Source organism: Colobus angolensis, unplaced genomic scaffold, assembly GCF_000951035.1.
Source record: "Colobus angolensis palliatus isolate OR3802 unplaced genomic scaffold, Cang.pa_1.0 Scaffold376, whole genome shotgun sequence".
Taxonomy (NCBI): domain Eukaryota; kingdom Metazoa; phylum Chordata; class Mammalia; order Primates; family Cercopithecidae; genus Colobus; species Colobus angolensis.
In genome coordinates this window covers 1,129,654-1,156,153 of record NW_012117110.1, presented here as the reverse complement: position 1 = coordinate 1,156,153, position 26,500 = coordinate 1,129,654, and the positions used below count along the sequence as shown (strand labels likewise).

The 26,500-nt window shown below is 43.5% G+C and overlaps 2 protein-coding genes across 2 annotated transcripts in view; one reads left to right on the top strand and one right to left on the bottom strand.

Moving 5' to 3' along the window:
* The first annotated feature begins 2,683 nt into the window (after nucleotides 1–2,683).
* On the top strand, nucleotides 2,684–26,435 carry TM6SF1 (transmembrane 6 superfamily member 1). Its single transcript, XM_011953866.1, has 9 exons — nucleotides 2,684–2,783; nucleotides 5,398–5,495; nucleotides 9,157–9,260; nucleotides 11,507–11,589; nucleotides 12,318–12,439; nucleotides 14,207–14,311; nucleotides 16,281–16,373; nucleotides 16,883–17,002; nucleotides 26,000–26,435. The coding sequence occupies exons 2-9, from the start codon at nucleotides 5,475–5,477 to the stop codon at nucleotides 26,189–26,191; spliced, it is 840 nt and encodes a 279-aa protein (XP_011809256.1). The 5' UTR covers nucleotides 2,684–2,783; nucleotides 5,398–5,474; the 3' UTR covers nucleotides 26,192–26,435.
* The window catches only part of LOC105520273 (hepatoma-derived growth factor-related protein 3), a 49,078-nt gene continuing 27,443 nt past the window's right edge, over nucleotides 4,866–26,500 (bottom strand). Inside the window, exon 6 of the mRNA XM_011953893.1 lies at nucleotides 4,866–5,294. Coding sequence (XP_011809283.1) covers nucleotides 5,262–5,294 — 33 coding nt within the window. The 3' untranslated portion in view covers nucleotides 4,866–5,261. The remainder of the gene's footprint in view (nucleotides 5,295–26,500) is intronic.

Genomic DNA, 26,500 nt, shown 5'->3' with positions numbered 1-26,500 from the left:
AAAAAAAAAAAAAAAAAAAAAAGAGAGGCCAGGAAAGGATTGAGTGTGTTCTGTCTCCCTCTCTCACTGAGACACACACTGCTCACACTCATCCATGCATGTCCCCTCTCAGTAGGTGTTTGTCCATAAAAGGGCATCAGCAGGCCCTCCCAGCCCCCAAGACTAGCAACTTTCTCATCCTGGGGTTAGTTGCAGCCCTTACCTGTCCCCGAGTCCCTGCAGGACCTCTTTCTCCTGTGGTGAGCAAGTCCTGCACTTGGCTGTTATAGGAGGGTCTCTTGGGACAGTGCTAAGAGTCAGAGATGATCTGCTGCCCTATTTTCCCTTCATTTTTCCCTCCTCTCCTGGAGCTAAGAGCATGAGAGGATGCTGTGAACCACTTTACACTGCTCTCTCCTGCTCCAGAAGAGCACCAGCCACGCGACCCTGCTGGCAGTGAGTGCAGGCCCTTGGTAGGATTGAGGACTGGAGTTGTCACCCGACCACCACCTGTCTCAGGCTGTTCACCATTAAAATGCCTGTCAGCTGACCCAGCACACCCACCTCTTCCCTCCTCACAGGATTCTTCAGCCCAGCATCACACTCTTGACCCACATTGGCTTCCTCCTTCTTCAGCTCATCCCCACGGGAGGATCCTGGAGCAACCACTGATGTGCAATCACCAGAAACCTCCTATTTTTTCAGTTTCTCACCTGGACATTGAGACAGCCACCCTCATTCTTTTTTTTAAATTTAATTAATTAATTATTATTATTTTTTGAGACAGACTCTTGCTCTGTTGCCCAAGCCGGAGGGTAATGGCTCAATCTCGGCTCACTGCAGCCTCCAACCCCCAGGTTTAAGCAATTCTACTGCCTCAGCCTCCCGAGTAGCTGGGATTACAGGCATCTGCCACCTCGCCTGGCTAATTTTGTGTATTTTTAGTAGAGATGGGGTTTCGCCATGTTGGCCAGACTGGTCCCAAACTCCTGACCTCAGGTGATCCACCTGCCTCAACCTCCCAAAGTGCTGGGATTACAGGTGTAAGCCACTGTGCCTGGCCTTCTCATTCTTATCATAGAACTGATCCATCTATCATCTATCCATCCATCCTCCATACATTCACCCATAATCCATCCATCCACTCATCTATCATCTATCCATTCAGCCATCCATCATCCATCCATCCATTTATCCATCATCCTCCATCATCTATCCATTCATCCATCCGTCATCCATTCATCCATTTATCCATCATCCTCCACCATCCGTCAATTCATCCATCATCCATCCATCCATCCACCCATCATCCACCCATTTACCCATCATCCATCCATTCATCCTTTATCTATCCATTCATCCATCCATCATCCATCCATCCATTCTTCTATCATCCATCCACCTATCCATCCACTCATCATCTATTTGTTCCCCCCTTCCCTCCCTCCTTCTATTCTTCTCTTTCTCTCTCCTAGGGGTGGTGAAAGTTATCCAAAGGTCTCAATGTTGGGCTGTGGTGGTGTGGAGGGGTCTCAGCTGAGGAGTGGTGCTTGTAGCTGCTCCAAGCTGAAGAGGTCCTGGTGTAGCAAGCCATCGGAGTGGGCCAGGTAGTATTTTGTCTAGAATTGGAAACCCTGTCAGTGCTGGAGGTGTGAGAGGGAGAGTATTGCTGTTGGACTACAGGAAAACTCCTAGGTGGTAGAGCTCAGAGTCCATTGAGATAGGTTCCTCCCTGTAGGCAAGGACTTCTCTTTTTTATCCAGTCTCCTAGGGCCTGCAACAATGGCTACCACATAGGGGTGCACAATACATTTTTTTCCTTGATATGTTTTTGAATTAATTAATAAACAGATGGATGCAATGATGTGACTTTCCTAGGGTGACACAGTTAGCAACAGAATGGGTACCAGGATCCTGGCTTCCTGACTGATAACTCTACCAAGCCTTGTGCCCTAGCACTGCCCCACTGAGTAGTGTCTTTGATCCCTGCTGTCCTTGGTGCCATTCCGTTTCCTGTAGAACGTCCAGGGGATGTGCTCAACCAAGCTTCACTTTGGTTTCTGTGGTTTGGGGTTGGATGCTGGTCTGTTGGTCCTGGTTCTGGGGTGTTGGGCTATCTTCATTCTGGCCTCAGGTCTAGTCCAGACTCCTCCTCCATGGATTTCCTGGCCTCATTCTCTGGCCCATTTGATTATACACAAAACATAAGGTCACTTCTTTCTTGTCCCCTGGAAGGCATGTTTAGTTGTAATGCCTATATATTCCTTGGAGCTCAGTCTGAGGGTTTCTGACTGGCCCTGAGGGAGGTGGCAGAGTCAGTGGTGAGACCTGTCAGCTGCTAGGGAGCCGGGGTTAGAGGAATGGGTAGGTGGAGGCACTGGGGCAGTGGTCATCTGTGCATCAGGGTGCGGTGAGGCAGAGGGAGCTCCAGACTTGTCATCTGTGCACATGAGACAGGATAAGAGGAGAATGAGGAGAACCTGATGGCTTCGGTCCCTGAAAGTCATGGGCTGCAGCCCAGATGGGCCAAAGAGCTACAGATAAACTTCACTAACTCTACAGTGCTGGGAGCTGCAGGCAGAGGCAGAATTATGGATGAATTATGCAGGACTAGGAGCGAATGCATTCAATAGTCAGGAAATTCCAGGCACCAATGTGTTTATTTTGATAGTGACCACCTCCCTGTTCTGGTCGTTGCAGTTCCTGGACTATTGTAGGGGTTGCTGCCCTCATCCTGTTCCTGGTAGCACTGCTGGCTCGTGTCCTCGTCAAAAGAAAACCACCCCGGGACCCGCTGTTCTATGGTACGCCTCACAAAGGGAAATCTTTTGTATCTGATTAATAACACAATACTTTTGGCCTCAGTCACATATTCCTCTTTGGTTGTGAATACTCTGAGCCCTTTGATAACAGTGGCTGCAAGTGTAGGAGTGTTTCAGGATAATGTGGCCCTCGCCTCTGGCTATTGCCTCTCAGGCTGTGGACTCCACCCTCTCCCAGGTGGCATCCTGGTGGAGGGTTACTGCCAGGCCAGGCAAGGCAGGCACCCTGCCAACCCCAGCATGCTTTGACCTCTGACCTCGACTCTCATGCCAGCTCCTTCCTGGGCTTCCTGTCTTCAGCCTGCTACTTGCAGTCCCCCCCGACTTAGTGCAGAACTTAACTGTGTGGTGCCTGGGTCTGCACATATGCATGAAGAGGAAAATAATGGAACCTGCCATAGAGACAAGCACCTATAGTGCACCTTGTATGGCCCTGAGCACTTTAGCAGCAGGCTTTTACCTAATCCTCACCATCCCTCCACTTGAAAGTGAAGCAGCTGGCTTGGAGATGCTAAGAAATGTGGCAAAGGTCACGTGGCTTTTGACCCCCAAAGCCCATGCCCTTCCATCGTGCATGCTGCCCCAGCCAAGCTACTACTGGCCTTTGAGCACTTCCTGTGCCAGGCACCTTGCTGGGCATTTTGTTCTATAGTTTCTGCTTCAGTAATGCTCCATATCAAATGCACCCCAAGTCCTACAGCAACAAACATTTATTTTTCTTGCTCACAGGTCTGTGGGTTGGGGACACTCTGCATCAGGCTGTGGGTTGATTTCAGGGCTGTTCTCTGACTCCTTGTTCTTGGACCAGCAGCTCCCAGGCATGCCCTTCTCATGGCAGATACAGAGGCACAGTGGGGCTAGTAGGAAGAAAGTGGTGGCTCTTAAGACCTTGGCGTGGAGCTGCCCCCTCTTACTCCCACCCATATTCCACTGGCTGAGATGAGGCATAGGGCCGAGCCCATCAGCAACAGCATAGGGAGCATTCTTTGCCCACAGTGGGCCTTAGGAAAGGTGAGGTGGGAAAGAAGAATTGTGAGTAACTAGTTTCTCCAATCCACATATAAGAAACTCTGAAGCTTACAGAAATGATGTAACTTGCCTAAGGTTTTACAGCCAGTCAGTAGATGAGCTGGGTCTGTCTGATTTCAAGGCCCACATCCCTTTTCTTGGCTCTCTCCACTGGCCTGTGCTCTGGCCCCTCCGACTCTTCAAGGCTGGGCACCCTCTCTCCTGTACCCTCAGCCCTCTGTCCTGGTCTGTTACAGCTTTGAGCATACTGCAGCTTCAGGGCCAGGGTCAGGCCCAAGGCCAGACTCCTCACATACATGTGGCCTTTTGTTCCTTCTGGGGAGAAGGTGAGTGCTGGACTCCTGGCTGTTGACTCCAGGCAAGGCCACCTTCCCTTCTCTGTGAATTAACCATCCCCACACTCCTCTCCATTTCTTTTTTCACAGCTTTTCTTATATTCACCATCAGATTTTTCCACTGTTCACGCCCATCCTATAGTCTAAGGCACCAATTTGTTACAACTTGAAAATGCAGCTTTGACAAACTAACATGCACTAAATTTGATCACCTGCTGTTTAAAAAGTATTATTTCTTGTTGCTAGTAGCTTTAAGCCCATTTAGGAGATGCTCACAACTCTAATAAGATTCTCTGACAGGTACAGATTTCCTTCTGTCATATTCAATTATACCCTCTTGTATTCATTTTTAACATCACTAGTCTTATTTCTGAAAGCTATTGTCACTTGCACATCGCCACCTGTCTGTCTCTAGGGTACACCGTGTGGAATAGGGTAACCACACTGGACACGCTGTGAGGTGGCCTGCTTGGGAATCATTGAGACGAATCACTTTGTCAAGTCATTGTCTTTTTTTTTTTTTTTGAGACAGTCTTGTTCTATCGCTCAGTCTGGAGTGCAGCGGTGCAATCTCGGCTCACTGCAACCTCCACCTCCTGGGTTCAAGCCATTCTCTTGTCTCAGCCTTCGGAGTAGTTGGGATTGCAGGTGTGTGCCACCACACCCAGCTAATTTTGGTATTTTTAGTAGAGACGGGCTTTCACTATGTTGGCTAGGCTGGTCTTGAACTCCTGACCTCAGGTGATCTGCCTGCTTCAGCCTCCCAAAGTGCTGGGAATGCAGGCTTGAGCCACTGCGCCCAGCCTGAGTCATTGTCTTAAACTTAGTGGTCACTTCTATGCTTCCTTGGCCACTCGGTTACTGGCTTTGCTCCTACTGCCCAGGTGAGATGTGGGTTTGGCTCTGGGCAGCCACTTGTAGGGGAGTGGAGAATGGGTGGAGTTGGCCTGCTAGAATCTTCTGTGACTGAGTCGGCGGTGACCATCATTCTCCACTCCTGTGATGAGTGTTGCCTTGATGAGAGTAGTTAGGCAGGGATGGGGAGAGCTGCAAACACAGGTGGAGGTCCAGCTGGGTGTGTAGAAGGGGTATTCTGTTAGTCTATCTCGATCATTGTCCACAGCATCTTCTGGAAAACATGAAAAACATTCCCATTATTATTAGCTGATGCCAAGCTTGTGTAATTGCCTCCTGAGCGATTGCTTTTTAACCCGCTGCTTTCTTTGCTCTAGTGTATGCAGTTTTTGGATTTACCAGCGTGGTGAACCTCATCATAGGACTGGAGCAAGACGGAATCATTGACGGGTTCATGACACACTACTTGCGAGAGGTATGGGATCGCTTAGTGATTATGAGGCTTCAACCAAAAGACCACAACCCAGATCACATTACTCAGAGCCAGAAGTCCTCTCATTTAGGGTGAACAGGTACGATAGGCAGGCTTTGATTTCCTATAATAGCCTTAGGTCACTTATTCACATGGAAAGTGGAGCAGAAAAGACGGTTAGATCACGGGAGGCAATTCTCTCCAACGTTCAGCTCTCATGGCTTCTCTCTCATGACCCCACACATGACCTGCTTTTCCCCTTTACTTGTATTTAATATAAATAAGGTACCTTAAATGGATTTAGTATTTGTGTGTCTGTTAATACATGACTATCTCAGAAACCCCAAGTCAGTCTTAAATTTGTAAAGTACCAAACACAGAAGCACTTGATGAAGTCATTTGATTGTGATGGCTGGCACTCCCCACCACACTGCCCAAATCATAGCTTTAGATAGCTGCCTGGTACTCAAGAGAGCTAGTCCTATTTTCTTATTTTATGGTGGGCTGAACTCAGCCCCAGAGAGGTTAAGAGACTCACTCAAGGTTACACAGGAAATGAGGAACAGGGCTCAAAGCAGATTCTTCATCCATGTTCAAATAATGGGGAGCTTTGTATGTACACTGTGGGAGTTTAGGTTTTATCCTGTCTGTGAGGGAAGATTTTAAGTCACTGAAGAATACAGGTAACTCTGGGAAGGATGGGCTTTCAGGGAAGGGTCCGTGCCATGAGCTGGGGCACCAGTCGGGAGGATTCCTCAGGACCAGCAGGGGCATAAATGTGGCTGGGCAGAGGCAGCGCATGGGAAGTAGAGAGAGGGATGAAATTTAGAGAATCAGAGTGGCTAGAATGAGTAAGACTTGGGGACAAATTGGGAATGATGGGAAGTGTGAGGCTTAAGACAGTGTCCTGATTCCTGCTTTGGAATTTGGAAGAATGCTGCAAACATGTAATGTAAAAACATTACACCAGAGAGGGATGAGAGGAGGAATATATTTCTGCAGACATTTGTTGAAGGGGACTTTGTGGTTAGAAGACCTGCTCCTTGCCCCCGAGGCGCTCCCTGCCTGATGTGGTGGGGAGATGGCATTGTCCCAGGTGCAGTGACAGAGACTTACTCCAGGCACAGAAGTACACGGAGGAGGAATTAAGTCTGGGCGCAGTCGGGGAAGGCTTATTGAGTTGGTGACACTGCTGTAGCATTTAAAAAATGGTCATGGCAGTGGAAGATAGGTATTTCCAGATGGACCAGGGAGGTAGGAGAAATTCTGGAGAGAAAGGACAGCTTGGGCAAAGGCTTGGAGAGGACTGGAGAGGAGAAAGAGCATGTGCCTCCCACTGGGGCACCAATCCGCAGGGATGAGGCTGAATTTCTATGGGGAGGTAGAGTTTCAGATGCTGGCAGGGCTTTGCAGGTCTTGAGCTCTGAGGAGCAGTCCTGGCAGAGAGAGTCAGGGGCCATCTGAGTGCGGTTGGTACCTGAAGGTCTGAGAGGAGACGGGCTTGCCTATGAGAAGGTAGAGAGAGAAAAGGGCTGAGCTTGGGACTTTAAAGACCATGGCCAGAAGAAGAGAAGCCCCTGAAGTGGACCTTGGGGGCAGGCCAAGAGGCAGAAGGAAAACCTGGAGAGTGGGGGCCGTGGCGCCCAGAGGAGGGAGGTTTTAGGAAGGAGGCGGCTGACGAGAGGGCTGGAGGCTGAGCTGGCAAGGGTGATAAGCATTGGGGCAGATGGGGTACCAGAACGGGGACTGGGGTATAACTGTGGTGGCAAGGTCTGCAGGGCCAGGCTCTGGGGACCCAGCTGTGATAGAGAGATGGGGCTTGGTTCAGCAGGCTGTGACAAGTTTTGGGGAGTTTTAGAGTAGAGGAGCAACATGCCAAGAGCCAGGCCTTGAGAATCTTCATCTGGCAGGAGGAGTGTCATGGGCTGGAAGGAGGGGACAGAGGTAGGGAGACCATTTGGGAATGTAGCCGTGGTCCAGTGAGGGACACTGAGGGCTAGACCTAATGCTGTGAAGAAGAGGGAGTATTGCCAGGGTGACATTATAGCGATAAAGTTGATAGATTTGCTGAAAGACTGCATAGGAGAATGAGGAATGAAAAAATGACCATGTGGTTTTGACCTTGGGAAGCTGAATAGTATCATCATTAATATAGAGAGGCCATGGCTGGCCTGGTGGCTCATGCCTGTAATCTCAGTGATTTGGGAGACAAAGGTGGCAGGATCACTTGAGGCCTGGAGTTGAGACTGCAGTGAGCAATGATTGCGCCACTGCACTCCAGACTGGGTGACAGAGCGAGACCCTGTCTCTACACACATACACACACACACACACACACACACACACACACACACACACACACACACACGTACAGAGAGAGCAAGAGAGAGGCTGGTTGAGGGGAGACACTGATGAATTAAGAGTTCAGGCGAGTTCAAAGGACCTGTGGCCTGTGGACCATGCAGTTAAAGATGCTCATTAAGCTACCAGGAGAGACCACCACTGGCTCAGAGAGCCAGGTGTGTTAGCAATGGAAGTCTGAAACTATAAATCGGATGTATTCTTCAGTCACAGCAAGTCCGAGAGAAAGGACGTGGGCCTGGCATGGGTGTAGAAGCAGAACCTTGATTCTGTTTCCTGCTCCTCTGATTTTAATTTGATTTGATCTGTGGGAGAGATAACAGAGCAGTCCTTGCCCCAGGGGAGCATGAAACTTGAGAGAAAGCCCTGCTTGCTTGGCTGATTGGTGGGCTGGTTGATCTGCACTCTTCCTTGTTGTAGAAAGGGCTTAAGGCATCTTACAGTGTGAAACAAGCCAGGCCAGCATGAACGTGGGAGAAAGAAGAAAGGAAAACAAGGTGGGGCCAAAACAACAGTAAAAATGCACGGAAAATTTCCAGTGATTTTCCAGAAGCCACCTGGAAATGTAACCACCTAGAAAAGGGAACCGTAGTTCATCATATAATCTTGTGTTCATAACATTAACATTTGCCCAGGAGAAGTATGGCTCTTCTTGTTCTCTGCTAGGTATACTAGCTACGTGACCTTAGGTAAGTCTTGTAATCTCTCAGAGCCTCTGTTTCCTCATCTGTAAAATGGACTCAATCCTGTCCATCCCACTGGGTTGCTGGGAAGGTAGAAGGAGGGGTTGGGTGTGAAGCTCCGAGTTCAGTGCCTGCCTGCCTATGTGTCGGTACGTGGAGAATGCGTGCTGTGCCATGCCCAGTCCAGGAAGCCACGGGATCAGCATGAATTATTAAGGCCAGCCACTGGCTCTGGAAAGCAGGGTCATCCCTGATCACCTCTCTGATCACTGCCAAGCACCTTTTGTCAAAGATTTGGCTTGGTCTCCATGAGTTTGCTGTATAGCTGGGATTGCCTATCATGCCATCTGCCTTCGCATCACAGTACAAACCTATGTTGATGCGTCATGGGCCAATTGGCCAGGCATTCTCTAATTCCATCCTCTGTGGCCAGACCCTGGTTTTGGCAGCTCCAGCATAAAGTTGTATTTTCACGTTCCTACCAATTTTGAAGAAATAGTTTCATCTTAGCAGATGAACACAAGTTATTTCTGCTGTTTTATTTTACTTGCAATACAGGTCTGATGTTCTGCATTTACAGGTCTTATTTAAAATGGACTTCTTTTTAATGCTTTCTTTAGGGTGAACCGTATCTGAACACTGCATATGGGCACATGATCTGCTACTGGGATGGCTCTGCTCATTATCTGATGTACCTGGTGATGGTGGCAGCCATAGCATGGGAGTAAGTCAGTTCACCTGGTGTGTGCCTTTGCCACCTTAGCAACTGATAAGCGGGTATGTAAGGAAACGTTACGCATAGAGGCAAATACGCAAGCAAGTATACTGGACATGAATATAAGTTCCATGGGTGCACATCAGACGTGGCTTTATCCTCCTTGTACCACTGCCTTTTGAATATGTCCCTCTGAATTGCTCCCCAGCATGGTGATAGCTCGGGCAGACCCTTTAAGCTTTCTGATTATGTTGTCTTACAAGAATAATTTTTATTTTCAGCAATTAAAGCCAAGCACATCTTAAACTTCATTCCAAAACTTCAGAATTTCCAAACTGCAATCTCATTTTGGTTCAAAGCTTCTGTCCTTCCGCAGATCAGGCACAGCTCTGCGGCTTGGCTTGCACTAAGGCTTGGCTACATGGCCTGTCCGTTCACACCTCTCATCTCACTCTGCAGCTGGCCCCTTGGGAGTGGATGTGTATGTACAAGGGATTAAAGGAACAGGGGAAGAGTCTTATGTGAAAGGTGCTGTTTTTGGGTAGCAGTACCCCCATCATGATATGCGAGGTTGGTCTTGGAAGGCACACGTGTGAGTTCTTTAGAGACCCCAACCACAGGAGCTTCTGCATTGCACTAATCCCTGAAGTGAACGACATGCTCTTGAGCTGAATTTCTGCCCATGGTGGCCCACCCACAGCTTTTTTCTGCTGGGGCCCCTGTAACCCAGAAGGTGCACCCTTTGGGGAGGGATCCTTTCAAAACGTTTCAAGTCTAGGTTTCTTCTTAGGCCTCCACTTGCTTCCGGGTTACAGAAAGTCATGCATTCTTGCCCCATACAAGGTTGAAATGCAGTTTAACCAACTATCTCCCTCACTCCCAACATGCACTCAAGGTCAGCTCCAGCTAATTTTTTTTTTTTTTTTTTTTTGAGACAGAGTTTTGCTCTTGTCTCTCAGGCTGGAGTGCAATGGCACAATCTCGGCTCACTGCAACCTCCGCCTCCCGGGTTCAGGCGATTCTCATGCCTCAGCTGGGACTACAGATGTGTGCCAGTACACCCGCAAATATTGTATTTTTAGTACAACAATCTAAAAATTTTTTTTACCATGTTGGCCAGGCCAGTCTCAAACTTCTGACTTCTGGTGATCTGCCCACCTCAGCCTTCCAAAGTGCTGGTATTACAGGCGTGAACTACCGCGCCCGGCTCCAGCTCATTATCTGTCCTCTTTACAATCCCAGTCATTGTGAATGGCCTCTTGGGGTCAGGTTACATTTGGCTTGAGGGCTAGGGTGGGGCAGGACCCACACAGTATTCTCCTTGTTTCCCTTCAGAGGATTTCCTTTTGAATTTCTCATAGCCCGTTACTTAGTGTGGAGTTGGGTTATTGGGGTTATCAATTGAAGGAACTTTTTTTTTTTTTGAGACAGTGTCTCGCTCTGTCGCCCAGGCTGGAGTGCAGTGGCGCGATCTCAGCTCACCGCAACCTATGCCTCCCGAGTTCAACCATTTCTCCTGCCTCAGCCTCCGGAGTAGCTGGAATTACAGGTGCATGCCACCATGCCCAGCTAATTTTTGTGTGTGTGTGTGTGTATTTTTAGTAGAGACAGTGGTTCACCATGTTGGCCAGGCTGGTCTCAAACTCCTGACCTCAAGTGACCCACCCCCCTCAGCTTCTCAAAGCGCTGGATTCACAGGCACGAGTCACCATGCCCTGCCTGAACAAACTTTTTGTCAGCATTGAAGATTAGAGGTATATGTCTAGCAGCTCCTTTGCAACATGGGGTACATGTCACTTGTCTTCACCTTTGGGGCTTTGGCCAATATTCTGTGACCCCAGGAAAAGTCCATTTAACATTATCATTGTAAGTATAACTCACACTTACAATGATTAAAAATATGGATCCAATTTCCTTTCTTCTTTCAACTTGCTTTTTTCCTTTCATACTGTTGAGTTTCACACACAACAGGGAAAGGCAGGAGTCCTGTGGCAGGGATGATCATGTTGTAGTTTAACAGGATACATAGCAGGCATAATTTCCTATTTAAAAGGACATGAGGAAGGTTCTATAGTATATCACGTGGCAATGAAGTCAGATAACCAGGGCTCCCTGTATTTGATTTATTCCTCTCGATTCAATGTTTTGATTCATGTACTTTACTAGTTTGAATAAAAAATAATATTGAGGATCATTTTTTGCTTAGTATTCTAAGACAAACATACCAAGTCAAGATTTTTTTGTTGTTGTTACAGGGAAACATATAGAACCATTGGCCTATATTGGGTTGGATCTATTATTATGAGTGTTGTTGTTTTTGTGCCAGGAAACATTGTAGGTAAGAAACTTTATCTTAAAGTTTACTTTCCTTTTCTAAAACAATTGGGCTTGTTTTTAAATAGAGAAGCTCTTTTAGTTATAATAGAACCAGGTGATTCCAAGCTTACTAAAAACCTGTTTTGCAGAATAATTCCTTTTTCTCACCTTTAAAAAAAATACCTTTTAAGAACTGCTTTTGAGCAATTTTCAGACGTGTGCATTGAACAATTTGGCAGTCAAGTATCAGGGATTCCTATTTTTTTAGAAGGATCTCGAGGGAGTGAGTATGGTGTTTATGGCTCTATTTAGTGTGCAAATATGTAACTCCTGACACATGATGAGAACTCCAAAAATGTACTTGGAAATTATAAGTACATTATTAATGTATGCAGGAAATCAGGATATTATATATATAGGGAGATAGCTATATACAAACATATATAGATACCTATCTAGATGTATTTTTTTAAGACAGGATCTCACTCTGTTGCCCAGGCTGGGTTGCAGTGGTACAGCCATAGCTTACTGCAGCCTTGACCTCCTGGGCTCAAGCAGATTACTGTAGGTAGGACATGCCTGTTAATATACATCTAGTATTTTAAATTGACCTTTTTAATTTGGCCTCATTAAAAATATTGTCTGGGCCATAGCAAAATTTTAGATGACCTGAGATGGGGAGGTATCCTAAATATTACTTGTGTTAGATATGCTTTTGGTAACTTCTTTCTCTTTCTCTCTTTTAAATAGGGAAGTATGGAACACGAATTTGCCCTGCTTTTTTCTTAAGCATACCATATACTTGTCTTCCTGTCTGGGCTGGTTTCAGAATCTATAATCAGCCATCAGAAAATTATAATTACCCCTCAAAGGTGATTTTATTAAGTTTTGATGTACCCTGTTCTCAAACTCATAGGGTTCATTCACATCCACTGGCTGCTGAATTGAACTGTGCCTCTGTGGACTGGAGCATTTGGGGTATCCAAACAGTGTGACTGTTTTGATTATGTAGCATTAGCTTACATCTTAGTTAATGTGGCCAAGAAGGTCTGTTTCTGTCTGAATACATCTGCTTCTGTTGGCAAGGCCATACTTTGGGGAGCTTCCTGTGCCAGTGGTCACACTGGCTCTAACCATCAGATTCTACATTAGTGTGTCAAGTGAAGTCCATAGTATGTGGTTCATCTAGGGTTATTAATGGCCTGGATTTTGAGCACCTGGGTTCCTCTGTGACACCTATGCATTTACTACCCCAAGAGGACACTGGAGGGATACTGCTCCTCAAGGCAGTCTACACAGTCATACAATCTCGACTCCAGAGATCCAGGCCCATGGAGACTGGCTACAGGACATCTGAGACACCTCCCCTTCCAATCACAGCCAAGGTGGTCAAGGTGAAACAACACTGGCCTGGTAGATACTCTGTTAAGGCCTTCATTTCTAAGCTAGTTTCTCTGTTTCTTTCCCTTTTCTAGGCATTAGATTATTTAGCAAGATCTTTTAAGCAAAACTGATATATGAAAATATGAATTACCAGAGATAATCAGAATACGACTATTCATTTTACAAAATATTTTCAATATAATTTGTTAAAATACATTTTAGTTGACAAATACTTCATGTGTAAACATTTAGACAGCTGCTATGTAAACTCAGGCTGGCACACTGACAGCTGGTACTCTCTTACATCCCTCTGAGGAAAGAGGTGGCTGTTAAAAAGAAAAAGCAAATAGTCAGTCCATGCTTAGTCCCGGCTCCACTGCTTTTAAAGTTTCCATGTCAGTGTGTCAACAGAGTAGGTATGCCATGAGGCATGCAGAATTGCTTATCATCATTTTTAATGTGAAAACACAGTGACAGCCAGGGCCAAGCAGCATTGTCATACAGTGCTGACAGGAACATACATTCAGAATTGTTCTGCAAAGCAATTTGGCAATGTTATCAACCTTAATAATTCTGGAACCCAATAATTCTGCTCCTAGATCCCTATCCTCAGGAAATCATCACACTGATACCACCAAAGATTTACATACAAAGTTGTTCATCATTACATTAAGTATAACAGTGAAAAATGCCTAAATATCCAACAGTGAGAGAATGGCTGAAGTGTGGTGTTTCCATATGGTATTCAGTTTTAGAATATTTTTAATCACGTAAGAAAGTGTTTACAATACAGGCAGTGTTGAGGGCAAAAAGAACAAACACAGAATTGTTTATACTAAGTCCTAATTTTGTGAAAAATATAGATATATGTGTGTGTATATATGTATGTAGTGTGTGTGTGTGTGTATGTATCTACATGTATTACTAGAAAAGTATACCAATGGCGGTATGACAGGTTTATGGTTTGCTTTTAAAATTTCTTATCATTAAAATGTCATTTCAAGAAAAAATGTGGACTCATAGAGCTATAAGGGCCCTTCAAGAGATCATTTAGCCCAAATTCTTCATTTCACAGATAAGGAAACTGAGACTTGAGGAAGGAAATGATTTTCCTAAAGTTCCATGGCCAGTGACTTATGATATAAATTGTGAATCTTCAAAATTCTCTTATCCATCACCATGACATTTAATGTTTCAGATTTCAGATTCTTCTTTGGCACTTTGGGCCCGCTCTTTAGGTACAAACTCTATTTTAGGTTATTCAAGAAGCCCAAGCAAAAGACCTGCTGAGAAGACCATTTGATTTAATGTTGGTCGTGTGTCTCCTCCTGGCAACTGGATTTTGCCTGTTCAGAGGCTTGGTAAGCATAACAGATCATAATAACGTAACATTGTGATACTACTCATATTTCCAAATGGAAAAACCTTAGAAATATGTTTTTGTTTTTCCATCAGACTTCTTAGCAAACTAACAAACCGTTCCTCCCATCAAAGGCTGGAGCCCTGGACCTACTTCCTGCTGCTTCCGATCCCAGCCTCCTGCTGTCACCTCCTCCTGTCCTTAGATCAAGCTCTACTCAGAAGCATCTTCTTCCCCATTTTAGGGCATCTAAAAAATCAGCCACTGGAGTCTCTCTTTATTATTCTTTCAATGTTTCGGATTTAAATGTAAATATCTTTGGTAAGGATGGATGACACCCTAGGACGGCAACACAACTGTGGCACAGAGCATCCCTGCGTTCTCGGGATAGGGGCGATGGGGTTGAGGAAGGCGTATGAGCTCAACAACTCACGTGTATGTAGGGTCATGGGAATGTCTCACTGGTAAGAGTAGCGTTGAGTAAATTCAGCTCAGGCCTGGAGTATTGTATTGATGTGACTGAAATACATTAAGGGCATATGGGCATTTCATATTTTCTATTTTCTCTTTTTAAATATTTTACAGCAGAGGTTAGGAAAAAGACTCACAGGCTTTGGAGTTAGAATCCTGGCCATTTACTAGCTGTGTGGCCTTGGAAAAACTATTTAACCTCTTTGACTCTGTTTTCCTCTCTGTAAAATAACACTACCTACCTTAACAGTATTGTTTTGGAGATTAAATAATGTACACCAAACACTTGGTAGAGGCTCTTATACATAGTAAATGATTACTGTTAGGATTTTTATTGATCAGTGATCCTTCACAATGGCCCAGTTTGATGGTTTCTTCTTAGTAGAAATACATTTGGGAAAATTAGAATTATATTGTTAATTATATTCAGCTTCAGTGACAATTTCTCTTCTAAGCCTGTTGGCGTGCATAACAGTTGGAGGGTAGAGTGGCAAGTGTAAGCCCATGTGGGTGACTTTTATCATTTCAGGTTCTTGGGCTACTGGGGGTCTGTGCAGCAGGCTGGGTTCAGGGCAAGAAGCTGTTTTAAGAGTTATCTTTATCTGTGGAATATCAGAAACTTTCTGGAGGAGAGTTGGGTTGGCTAACAGGAGGAGGGGCATGGGGAAGAGAAGGCAAGGCCATAGCTTTGCTTGGACCACAGGGCCACTGAAACCATTCTTTGGTTAGTTTGTTGTAGGTTCAAACAACAAAAAAAGTGGGCCCCACCTGAATTCTTGCATAGACATATCCCCATCCCTGTGCACATGAGAAAAATGTGTGCATGTGTGGGTGTGTATGCAAGGTGGGTAGGGCTTTTGGATTGGGGCCATTTTTACCAACTCTGCCATTGGCCTGTGTTCATGTATGTCATCTAGGTGGGACAACATTTATGGCCAAAGACATGAGGAATGGTGCCTAAGGGGAGGAAGGTGACTCAGAGGGGACCTAGTAAGGTGCCAAAGAGACTTTCCGGCAAGAGGACCCTGCTTTCAAATCATTATCTTTTACTGCCTCCAAAGGCTATATACTCTATGAGGCACTAGAGACAGGAGGTGCTATTTTCAAATCTTGCAATGCATAGTAAGATGAATTTGGTGTAGAAACATACTTTTCTTCCTGTAGGGAATTGCGGGCTAGTTATTTCCAGGAAAAGTGAAACTCATAACTTAGCAAGCTGTGCTTTGGCTAGCCAAACCTAGATACTTAAAACTCTGAATATGTGAAAGGTACCCAAGAATAGGGCATTAGTTACCATTTCCTGCACCATAATTAACCTTTGCTTAATCTCCTTAGAACAAATGTGCAAAATATTTCCATCATTGATGAGCCTCTACAATGCATATGTTTTGTTAAATAGCAAAGCAGCTTGTGACTAAACCTGGCACATTTAGCCTTATCAGCAAACCTAAGAACCAGATGTGATTGTATTTTTATAATGAGTTTATTTTTGTTCTTAGATTGCTTTGGATTGCCCATCTGAGCTCTGCCGATTATATACGCAATTTCAAGAGCCCTATCTAAAGGATCCTGCTGCTTATCCTAAAATTCAGGTCAAGTAGTTATGAGGCCTAACATTTTTCTAACATTAATTTTCTTTTAAAAAATGGGTTCCAGCTGGGTGCGGTGGCTCATGCCTGTAATCCCAGCACTTTGGGAGGCTGAGGCAGGTTGACCATAAGGTCAGGAGTTTGAAACCAGCCTGGCCAGCACGGTGAAATCGCATCTCTACTGAAAAAATACAAACAACTATCCGGGCATGGTGGCACATGCCTGTAATCCCAGCTACTCAGGAGGCTGAGGCAGGATAATTGCCTGAACCTGGGAGGTGGAGGTTGCAGTGAGCCGAGATCACGCCACTGCACTCCAGCCTGGGGGACAGAGCCAGACTCCATCTCAAAATAAATAAATAAATAACTAAAAATAAAAGTAAAAAAAAATGGGTCCCATATAGGAAATAGGAATTAATATTTTCAAAGATGAAAATGTTTATTTTTTTGTACTTTTTAGTCAGGCCAAGTTAACTGCTGATTTGCTGATATTATTTCTCTGTTCAATACAGATGCTGGCATATATGTTCTATTCTGTTCCTTACTTTGTGACTGCACTGTATGGCTTAGTGGTTCCTGGATGTTCCTGGATGCCTGACATCACATTGATACATGCTGGAGGTCTGGCTCAGGTACTAAGAATATTCTGTTGAGAAGGTTTACTTGTGGTCTAGGTGTCATTGTTGAATACATGAAAAACTTCTCTCCTCAGTGTTTTAGAGTAGGAGATAGCTATTAGACATGTCACCTTTGGTTTTGCAGTTCTTCGGAAGACATTTCTGCAAGTACATTTTATTTAAATCTCACAATAACTATATGGTAGATGTGCCAACCCAGTTACACAGATGAGGAAACTGAGGTCCACTGAAGTTAAATGATTTGCCCGTTACACACCCAGCATGCAGCATTGTTTTATAGGACTGTTTCACAATCTCTGAATACCATGGCTACTAAAAAAGGATTGAGAGCTGTTACCTTCAAAATGTGCATCCAAATGTAAGACTTCAGAATTCCACTACACTATGTTATACAGAACCAGGGAAACTGGTTTAAAAAATGTTCTGGGCCTATCAGTTGATTCCTTTTCCACTGGCACCTTGCCAAATATTTGGCCTAGAGTAGGTGTTCAGTGAAGTGAATGCTTACTGCATTTGACTGAAAACGAAATTATCTACAGAGAACTTCATATATAACATAAAGCACATTTTTACAAGACAATTAGCAAAACAAATCAATCTGAACAAGGAAGAAAATTAATTTCATTGTTTTTTCTTACTAGAAATAAAACAAATGAACTTATCGTTTAAAAACATTAGCTCCATCTTGTTCTTTTCAAGCAGTTAAAAGAATGAGGTTCATCCAGAAACTGTAGACTTGTACAGTCAATTATATGCATGGTATAATAACCACGATCGCAAGACATACTAGAATTCACAGGGTTGAAAAATATAGTATTTAAGGGGTCAATGCATTAAATCCTTTCAGTTTGAGGTAATTCTTAATTACAAAATTAGCATAGTAATATCAAAAAAGTTGATGTAGCATCCAGAAGTAATGGTTCCTGTGCTTTCCTCCAGGGGCTTAAGAAGGAAGAGAACTAACATTTATTGCTCTTTGCTGGTTGTTTTTCCTTTGCAGACCTCTAAATACTCGATTCCTCAGTCCTTGGCCTTTATTTCTGTATTTTAGGTCTTTATCTTTGTATTTTTCAATACCAACTATAAGCTAATGACTTCCAATTTTCTACCTTCAGCCCAAACTGTTCCCAGACTCCTGTATTCCAAACTCAAGTCTTTTTACTTGCATGCCTCACTAGCACCTCAGATTTAATATATAAAATAGGACCTGATCCTTCCCACAACTTCTCTTCCATTTTTTTCATTATCTGTGTAAATAGCCCAATTGCATAAAGCAACTCAAGCCAGAAACTTGGAGTAATTATTTACACTCCTCATCCTCTACATCTAGACCACCACTAAGTCCGGTTTTTTTTTTTTTTTTTTTTTTTAAAGGAGACAGGGTCTTGCTCCATCTCCCAGGCTGGAGTGTGATGGCATAGTCATAGCTCACCGCAATCTCAGACTCCTAGGCTCAAGTAATCCTCCTGCCTCAGTCTCCAGAGTAGCTGGGACTACAGACATACACCACTGCACACAGCTAATTTTTTAAGAGACGGGATCTTATTTTGTTGCCCAGGTTATTCTCAAATGCCTGCTTCAAGTAATCCTCCTGCCTCAGCCTCCCAAAGTGGTGGGATTACAGGTGTGAGCCACCACACCCAACCAGGTCCAGTTAGTTTTACTCCAGTGATTCTCCAACCCATTTTTTTTTTTTCCAGCTCCACTGCCCCTACACTAGTCTGAGCTCTCATCACCTTACTTCGTGCCAGGCAAACCACGTTAAAAGTTTTACTTACCTATTTGTCTAAGGATAGGCTATGTGCTCTGCTGCTGTAACAAATACTCAGTGTAGCTTAACACAGTAAAACTTCATTTCCTGTTTATGCAAAGATCATGTGGGATATTTTCAGGGTCCAGGCCTGGCACCAGGTCAACTGCAGGGGAGGTTGGTTACTGTGGTCTTCCTGCCTGCCTCATAATAAACAGCACAATGGATACATAATATTATCTTTTGTAATAGCTTTGAAAAAAAAATCCCAATTTAAAGATGAGGAAGCTGAGGCTCAGGACACCTGAAATTATTTGCCTTAGATTACAGAGTTATTAAATGGCAGAATAGGGTTATGAAATCCTGTCTGACTCCAAAGCTCATATTCTTCTTTATTGTGTTATCTCGCCCACCCCATGCAAACAATGAACTATGGCACAGAGTCCTACAGCACAAAAGACTGTACATAGTATGAAGTGTTGGAGAACCTTGTGGGTGGAAGGCAGTGACATTCTGAGTTGGACTCTGAGGGCCAAATGGGGCTTTATTAGGCTGACCCTCTCCAGGGAATAACCCAGGGAAACACTGAGGTGTGGGCATATGCAGCAGGTCTGATGGCAGAGTAAGTCTTGGCTTTTTTTTGGCCTGGTTCCCCTGCCTTATTCTCCTGTATCCTTCAGGACAGATGGTCGCATACCCACTTCACTCTTGCCAGCCCTTTCTTTAGAGGATTAGACTGTTCAGTTTGATAGCTGTTCTGTTTGACACCTATCACCTTGTGTTTTGCCTGTACAATCAGGCCTCCTCTACCTGCCATGTGCCTTGGTCAGCCTGGTACCAGTCCCTGAGGCAGAAACACTAAGTGTCATCAGCCAGCAGGCTGGTTAAAGAGACCAGATGTTGGACCTGGTCAAGTCTCAGGAGACAAATGGAAACAGCAGGAAAACCTAGACAAAAGCCTAGTCACATGGCCAGGGTCAACAGTCAGGAAGCTTAGGAAGGTCATAGCTTGGAGGAAAATGGGTGTGGTGAGCTTATAGCAGTAAGACAAACCCTAATTTGTTGGTGAAGCTAAGCTTGCAGATGGGCACTTATTACTCCAGCCAAGTGGTTCTGAGAAGGGCAGTGTGGACTACAGAGCAACTGGCAGCTGCAGGGGCATTACCCCATTCATGTCAGACATCAGGCATCCTGGGGCTTATCCATCACTGCCCAGTTTGTTAAGGCAGCCTGAAGCCCCTCTTGATGGTGAATGCCCAGATCCAGAGCCTAAGGCTAAGGACCAGATCCTGTAAATGTCAGGATGTTTCTCCCAGCCCAGCAGGTGAAGACAGATTGAGTAAAGAATTATGGGTCTAATTCCCATAGCTCTTGGCTGGGCTTTAATATCTACCTACTTATAGTGTGTAGACTAAGGAAAAGTTAGAAACTATGCTGCAACAAAACAATGTATACGACCAGAATAATGAATTAGTTATGTGATTTGTTTTTCACTTAGCAAAAGTACTTGCTTATGAAATGGAGTCTCATCTTATGGGAGTACCTTACACATTCATCACAGAAAGCACTCTCCAGCCAGGCATGGTGGCTCATGCCTGTAATCCCAGCACTTTGGGAGCCCAAGGTGGGTGGATTGCTTGAAGTCAGGAGTTTGAAACCAGCCTGGGTAACATGGTAAAACCCCGTCTCTACAAAAAAATACAAAAATTAGGCTGGCATGATGGCATGTGCTTGTAGTCCCAGCTAATAGGAAGGCTGAGGTGGGAGGATCGCTGAATCCAGGCAGCAGAGGTTGCAGTGAACCGAGATTGCATCACTGCACTCTCCAGCCTGGGCGGCGACAGAGAGAGACCCTGTCTCTCCACCACTACCCAAAAAAAAAAAAAAAAAAAAAAAAAGGCATTTTTCTGTAACTTTAATCAGCATCTTTGCTTGCTAAAATTGCCATTCTTATTTAGAAGCCTTATGCATTCATGATCTCACTAACTTTACTAAAACTTACTTTATTGAAACATCTAGTAAACTCTCAAGAATCTATGCAACTTAGTAAGGAAAAAAAACACACGTTGAATTCATTCTTGATCAGTATAGGCCAATGCAAGAAATACTGAGTAGGAGCCGGGCGTGGTGGCTCACACCTATAATCCCAGCACTTTGGGAGGACGAGGCAGGTGGATCACCTGAGATCAGGAGTTTGAGACCAGGCTGGCCAACATGACGAAACCCCATCTCTACTAAAAATACAAAAAATTAGCTGGGCGTGGTAGTGGGCATCTATAATCCCAGCTACTTGGGAGGCTGAGGCAGGAGAATCGCTTGACCCTGCAAGGTGGAGGTTGCAGTGAGCCGAGATCACACCACTGCACTCCAGCCTGGGTGACAGAGCGAGACTGTCTCAAAAAAAAAAAAAAAAAAAAAGGAAGAGTGAGTAGTTACTGGGGCCTTGATTTCAGACCATGTAGGAGTCTGCCAAATCTGCTGCCTTAAGAAATCAGAAGAGCAAGGAAAGAGTAAAAGAAGACTGAATAAAATGAAACCAGGACACATTTTAGACCAAAGAGTTCCACTGGGGACTTACTCATAACCCAGGTATCTTTTCATATAAAATGCTAACTATAGGATTAAAGCTGCAAGTGTAATCTGAAAGGCATTAGAGGCTGCTTAGATCCACTTATTAGCATTTCCTCAGTTGAAGCATTTTCTCTGCTAAAATATCAATGAAAATGAAAAAAAGTCAGAGCCAGTAGAGTTCATATAGTTAGAAGCATAAGCTCTGGAGGTGGACTGGTTCAGACTCTAACCTGTTGCTGATGAGCACAATGACCTTGGCTACTTTACCTCTCTGATCCTCAGTTTCCTCTTCTGTAAAGTGAGGATAATAACAGTAGCTTTCTCATGGAATTGCTGTGAGGGCTGGATGAGGTAATATATGTAAAGGGCTTAAAGCAGTGCCTGGCACATAACAGCTACGTAAACTATTTGTTGCTATTATTACTAGTAGAAGATTCCCAGTAAGAGTTTGGAGAAATGCCTTATGTTGTAACCTGTTACAAATTAGACAAACTAATTAAATTATGTGTATTGTATATAATTATCAAGAAAACAAAGAAACTGGGGGAAAGCTTTGGGACAGACTCACCATGGGCTTGGTAAGGAGCCTGCCATCCCACAGCCAGCAAAGCAGGTTCAGTTACTTCAGTCAGGTGCGGCCCTCAGACTCTCTAACTCCCTGGCTATGTAGGTGCTATGCCATGTCTTTTTCTCACAAAGAGATATGGAAGCTTATGTGTGAATAATTTGGTTGTGAAGAGTTAACTCTACTGAAGTAAATTTATTATTTTTTTAAATTGAGACAGGGTCTTGCTATGTTGCCCAGGTTGGTCTCAAACTTCTGGACTCAAGTGACCCTCCTGCCTTGGCCTCCCAAAGTGCTGGGATTACAGGTATGAGCCACCATGCTCAGCCTGGAAGTAAATTTCATACGGTTTTTCCCTCATGGAGACGTTAAGAAAAATCTTAGGTTTAGGAAGAACACGGATAAGTTGGGATACTAATGCAAATCTTGTTTTCTTCATTTGCTTCTGGTGTAATTCATTGCTAAACATCTTTATTTAGTATTAAATTAATACTGGATTTAATATCTTTATGTGCTTATCCTTTCATGGAGACAACAGTAAAAAGGTCAAAAGGTCAAGAGGATCTAAAAACAAAGGGCCCAGGTTTTCTACAGAGTCAAGCACCAGATCATGAATAGGTATTTCAGTTTTGTATTTGTGTCTACAGAATAACCCCAAGTGCTTGGCACTGTCTAAGCATATCACAAACATCAATTCACTGAACCCTCAAAACAACCTATGAGGTGGGTTCCACACCTCACCCAAGGCCATACGGCTGGTTTGGGGTGGAGTTGTGATTTGACTCTGGATGTCTAGTTCCAAAGTCAGTGTTGTGAACCAATAAACTATGTTGCTCAGAAAACTCTAAGAAAAGATAATACAGTTCTGGACTAGCTATTTATACTGTATTAGCAAAAGACCCTGGCTATCATCCCAATGGTCATCTAAGTTTTCTGCCTATAACATTCACATGGACATATAACACTCTTTCAGTTCTTCTGGAAAAAGCATTAACTTTTTTAGTTATCCTTCACAGATTGTCGCTATACATGTAAGAAAACAGCTCTTAAAATTTAACCTTTGTTCACCTTATTATCTCATTTGCCACTCCATCCTTTAAAAAAAAATCAGAGTATATCTCTTAATTATTTCTGTAAGGTGAAAATGATTTAGAATGAAGTAGAAGAAATATTATTAGGGACTCAACCTCACATTGCTAAATTCTGGATAAATTTCTAGGATCAACAACCCATATCTGTAATCCTGGGCCTCCTGTTAATTCAGCAGCACTGAGTTCACTGAGCCACCTGACCCCAGCACAGGCTCAGGCTGAGCTCTTCAGGTCCTGCCATGAGAGGTCTCGTGCTGCTGGAAACAACACCCAGGAGACAACCTGCAGCCCCTTATTAGCTATGTGCTTGGGAAGAGAAACCTCCTCAGGTGAGACTGAGGTTTTTCTGAACTTCCTCCTGAACACTTAACATCCTATGCCTTAGGAGAAAGCTATGGTCAGGTGCTCACTCAGCTAGAAGTGTGGCTACCATAAGTACATCCATTAGGACTATGAGCAGTACTGGGAGCTGCACACAACTGGCCTTAGAGTTCTCTCACATACAAATGCCTCTTTTGATTATGAATGTTAAAATTTTTGTGCCTTAATAATTCTGAATAAAGAGGCCTACTAAAATACATACAAAAATAGAGAAAAGCTTTGTAGACCCTTTTTGTATTTTGACAGTCACAAGTCCATTGTTGTCGAACGTTTATTGAGCTCTAACAATGTGATAGGTGCCACACAAAACATTAGACACAGTACCTGCCCAGTGGGCTTACAATCTAATCTAAGGACATGAATCTTTTTTTTTTTTTTTTTTTTTTTAGACACAGTCTTGCTCTGTCACCCAGGCTGGAGTGCAATGGCGCAATCTTGGCTCAATGTAACCTCCACTCCCAGGTTCAAGCAATTTTCCTGCCTCAGCCTTCCGAGTAGCTGAGATTACAGGCGCCCACCACCACGCCCGGCTAATTCTTTTTATTTTTAGTAGCGATGGGGTTTCACTATGTTGGCCAGGCTGGTCCTAAACTCCTGATCTCAGGTGATCCACCCGCCTCGGCCTCCAAGAGTGCTGGGATTATAGGCATGAGCCACTGTGCCCGGCCATGATTCATTTAATGTTGCCACGAGTTTGCTGTTCATGAAAATGAGGTATTAACTGCACTGGTTAGTGCAGGAAAAGAGCCTAAGGAATCACTGACTTTTTATGCAGGCTTCCCTATGCAAGTAGGCACAACTGCTCATCTTTATTCTCTCAAAGTATGGTTGGCATTTCCCCAAATTTGGTGATTTTGTGATGTGTATAAGTATCTATAAAGATAGAACCACCAAACCCACATTTCTGAAAACCAGGGATCGAATTTGGCTTCTAGTCCAGAAGAAAATGCTTGGTTATATATTCAGAAAAACACTACTATTCAAAATAGGCCCTAAGGAAAAATAGTACGGGAGCCATGCTCCTGCTGAGAGTTCCTAGAATGTCCAGAAAGCACCTCCTCAGGGCAGCCCTGAAAGTGCCCTTTACTCAAGGTTTTTTGTCCTTGGAGCCCGGAGATGCAAACACATTTGCTGGGTTCTGCCTGGGCATCTACTTAGGGGAGGTGTATCTGAGGGCCGAGTCCTCTCAGTGCCTCATGGATCACAATGTAGACAATCCACGTGTTGGTCCTTGGCAATACATCATGCTAATTTCTATTTCCAGAGTAGCGAACATGTACCACAGGTCTCCAGAATATACCAGGAATTTGCAAAAATGCAGCCCATTAAAATATTTGCCACTGATAAAAAATTCATAAAGACATTTTTTAAGTAAAAAACTTGTCCTTTTCTTGCCATGGTGAAGTCAAGTGATGAGTAAACACCTTTATCTGGGAATCACTCAGCAGAATACATTGGTTTCATATGGAAAGAAATGTAAAATAACTTGTATGTATTTAAAGCAAATTATTTAATTCTTCATTCTTGTTACTTCTATGCCTTCTCTACAGTGCAGTCTTTTGTCTCTTTGATCCTGATGAACTGATAATTTACTACTTAATACATTTAGATTCCCAATCCTTTATTCATGTATATCTTGAATTTCAGCAAGATATGAAAATGCAGACTCCAGGGGTACATTTTGTAATGATACAAGCCTTCTGAGGAAATTTTCTGACAGGAGCTTTTAATCCTGCTGTGGTCTGTTTTACCCTTTCCAATATGGTTTTCCTCTGTGCTTGCGAAAAATATCAAAAAAGACTAATTGGCACATTCTGAATGTGTTTTCTGAACAAGTATATAAGTAGAGAGGGAGGCCATTTTGCAAATGCAGATAATGCTGACAAGTCATACTTCTAAATAAATTATAATTTGATTTAAAAAGGTTGTCTGCATGTACATTTGCCATTTTACAAAGAGCATCTGTACTCCTACCTCCACCCAAATTGGTAACAACCTTATCTTACAAACAACCCTTAATATTTTAAAAGCTGCAGAAAAAACAAATACATGAATAAATGAATAAACAAAAAACACATAGGGAAAGGGTAGAAGCCCTTGCTCCAAGGAGTAGATGAAAGACTGATAAATGAAGCTGAGGTCCCCCCAGTGCTTCCCTTTCAATAGTTTGTTATGCTAAAAATATTTTAGTTTTTAAAAACTCTGCACTTTCTTCATTTTTATTGGAACTCAATTTGTGAACCACAACTGAGTCTCTATGTAGGATCTCCAGAATGCAAATCAGAAAAAAATTTGAGATTTTATTCAGATTTTTCTACTAGATTGAGCCACTAATGTTTGGTAAGGGGCACTTGATGGTTAAAAACACAACTGGCATGATAAAACTACATGAAATAATATCTACTTTATTTGAACAGTCATATCAAGAATGGCCCTAAATTTAATCAAAGACTAAATTCAATGAAAGACTCTCACATTAAAGACTCTGGATGGTTTGAAGGTATTTTGCCTGCAGGTGAGACTGGTTTTGAGGGCACAGAAACGTAGCCTGAATGAACTATTCAGAACTCATCGTGTATCCAACTGAACATGTTTCATGCTTACCCCATTTTTTTTTTTTTTTTATGCAACAGGCTCAGTTTTCTCACATTGGTGCTTCTCTTCATGCTAGAACTGCTTATGTCTACAGAGTCCCCGAAGAAGCAAAAATCCTTTTTTTAGCATTAAACATAGCATATGGAGTTCTTCCTCAGCTCTTGGCCTATCGCTGTATCTACAAACCAGAGTTCTTCATAAAAACAAAGGCAGAAGAAAAAGTGGAATAAAAATATTACTTCATGTTCCTTTCTAAATTACTAACTTTTGTTATACTGGTACTGATATTATGTCCCATTTCATTCTCTTCTCATACATGAATACTTAAGAATATGTACATTCTTGCTCTGCACTGTATGTGTGAGCTATATAGTATTGTGTAAATTTCTGAAGGAAAATGGAAATTCTTAAGAAAGTCTGTTTAAAGAAATATATTCAAAATCATTTGTGAATAAACTTGATCATCCATCTCAATATTCTGTTTGACATATGAAATAATTATGTATAAAAAATAACAATTTAATGTCAACAGTAGTGAG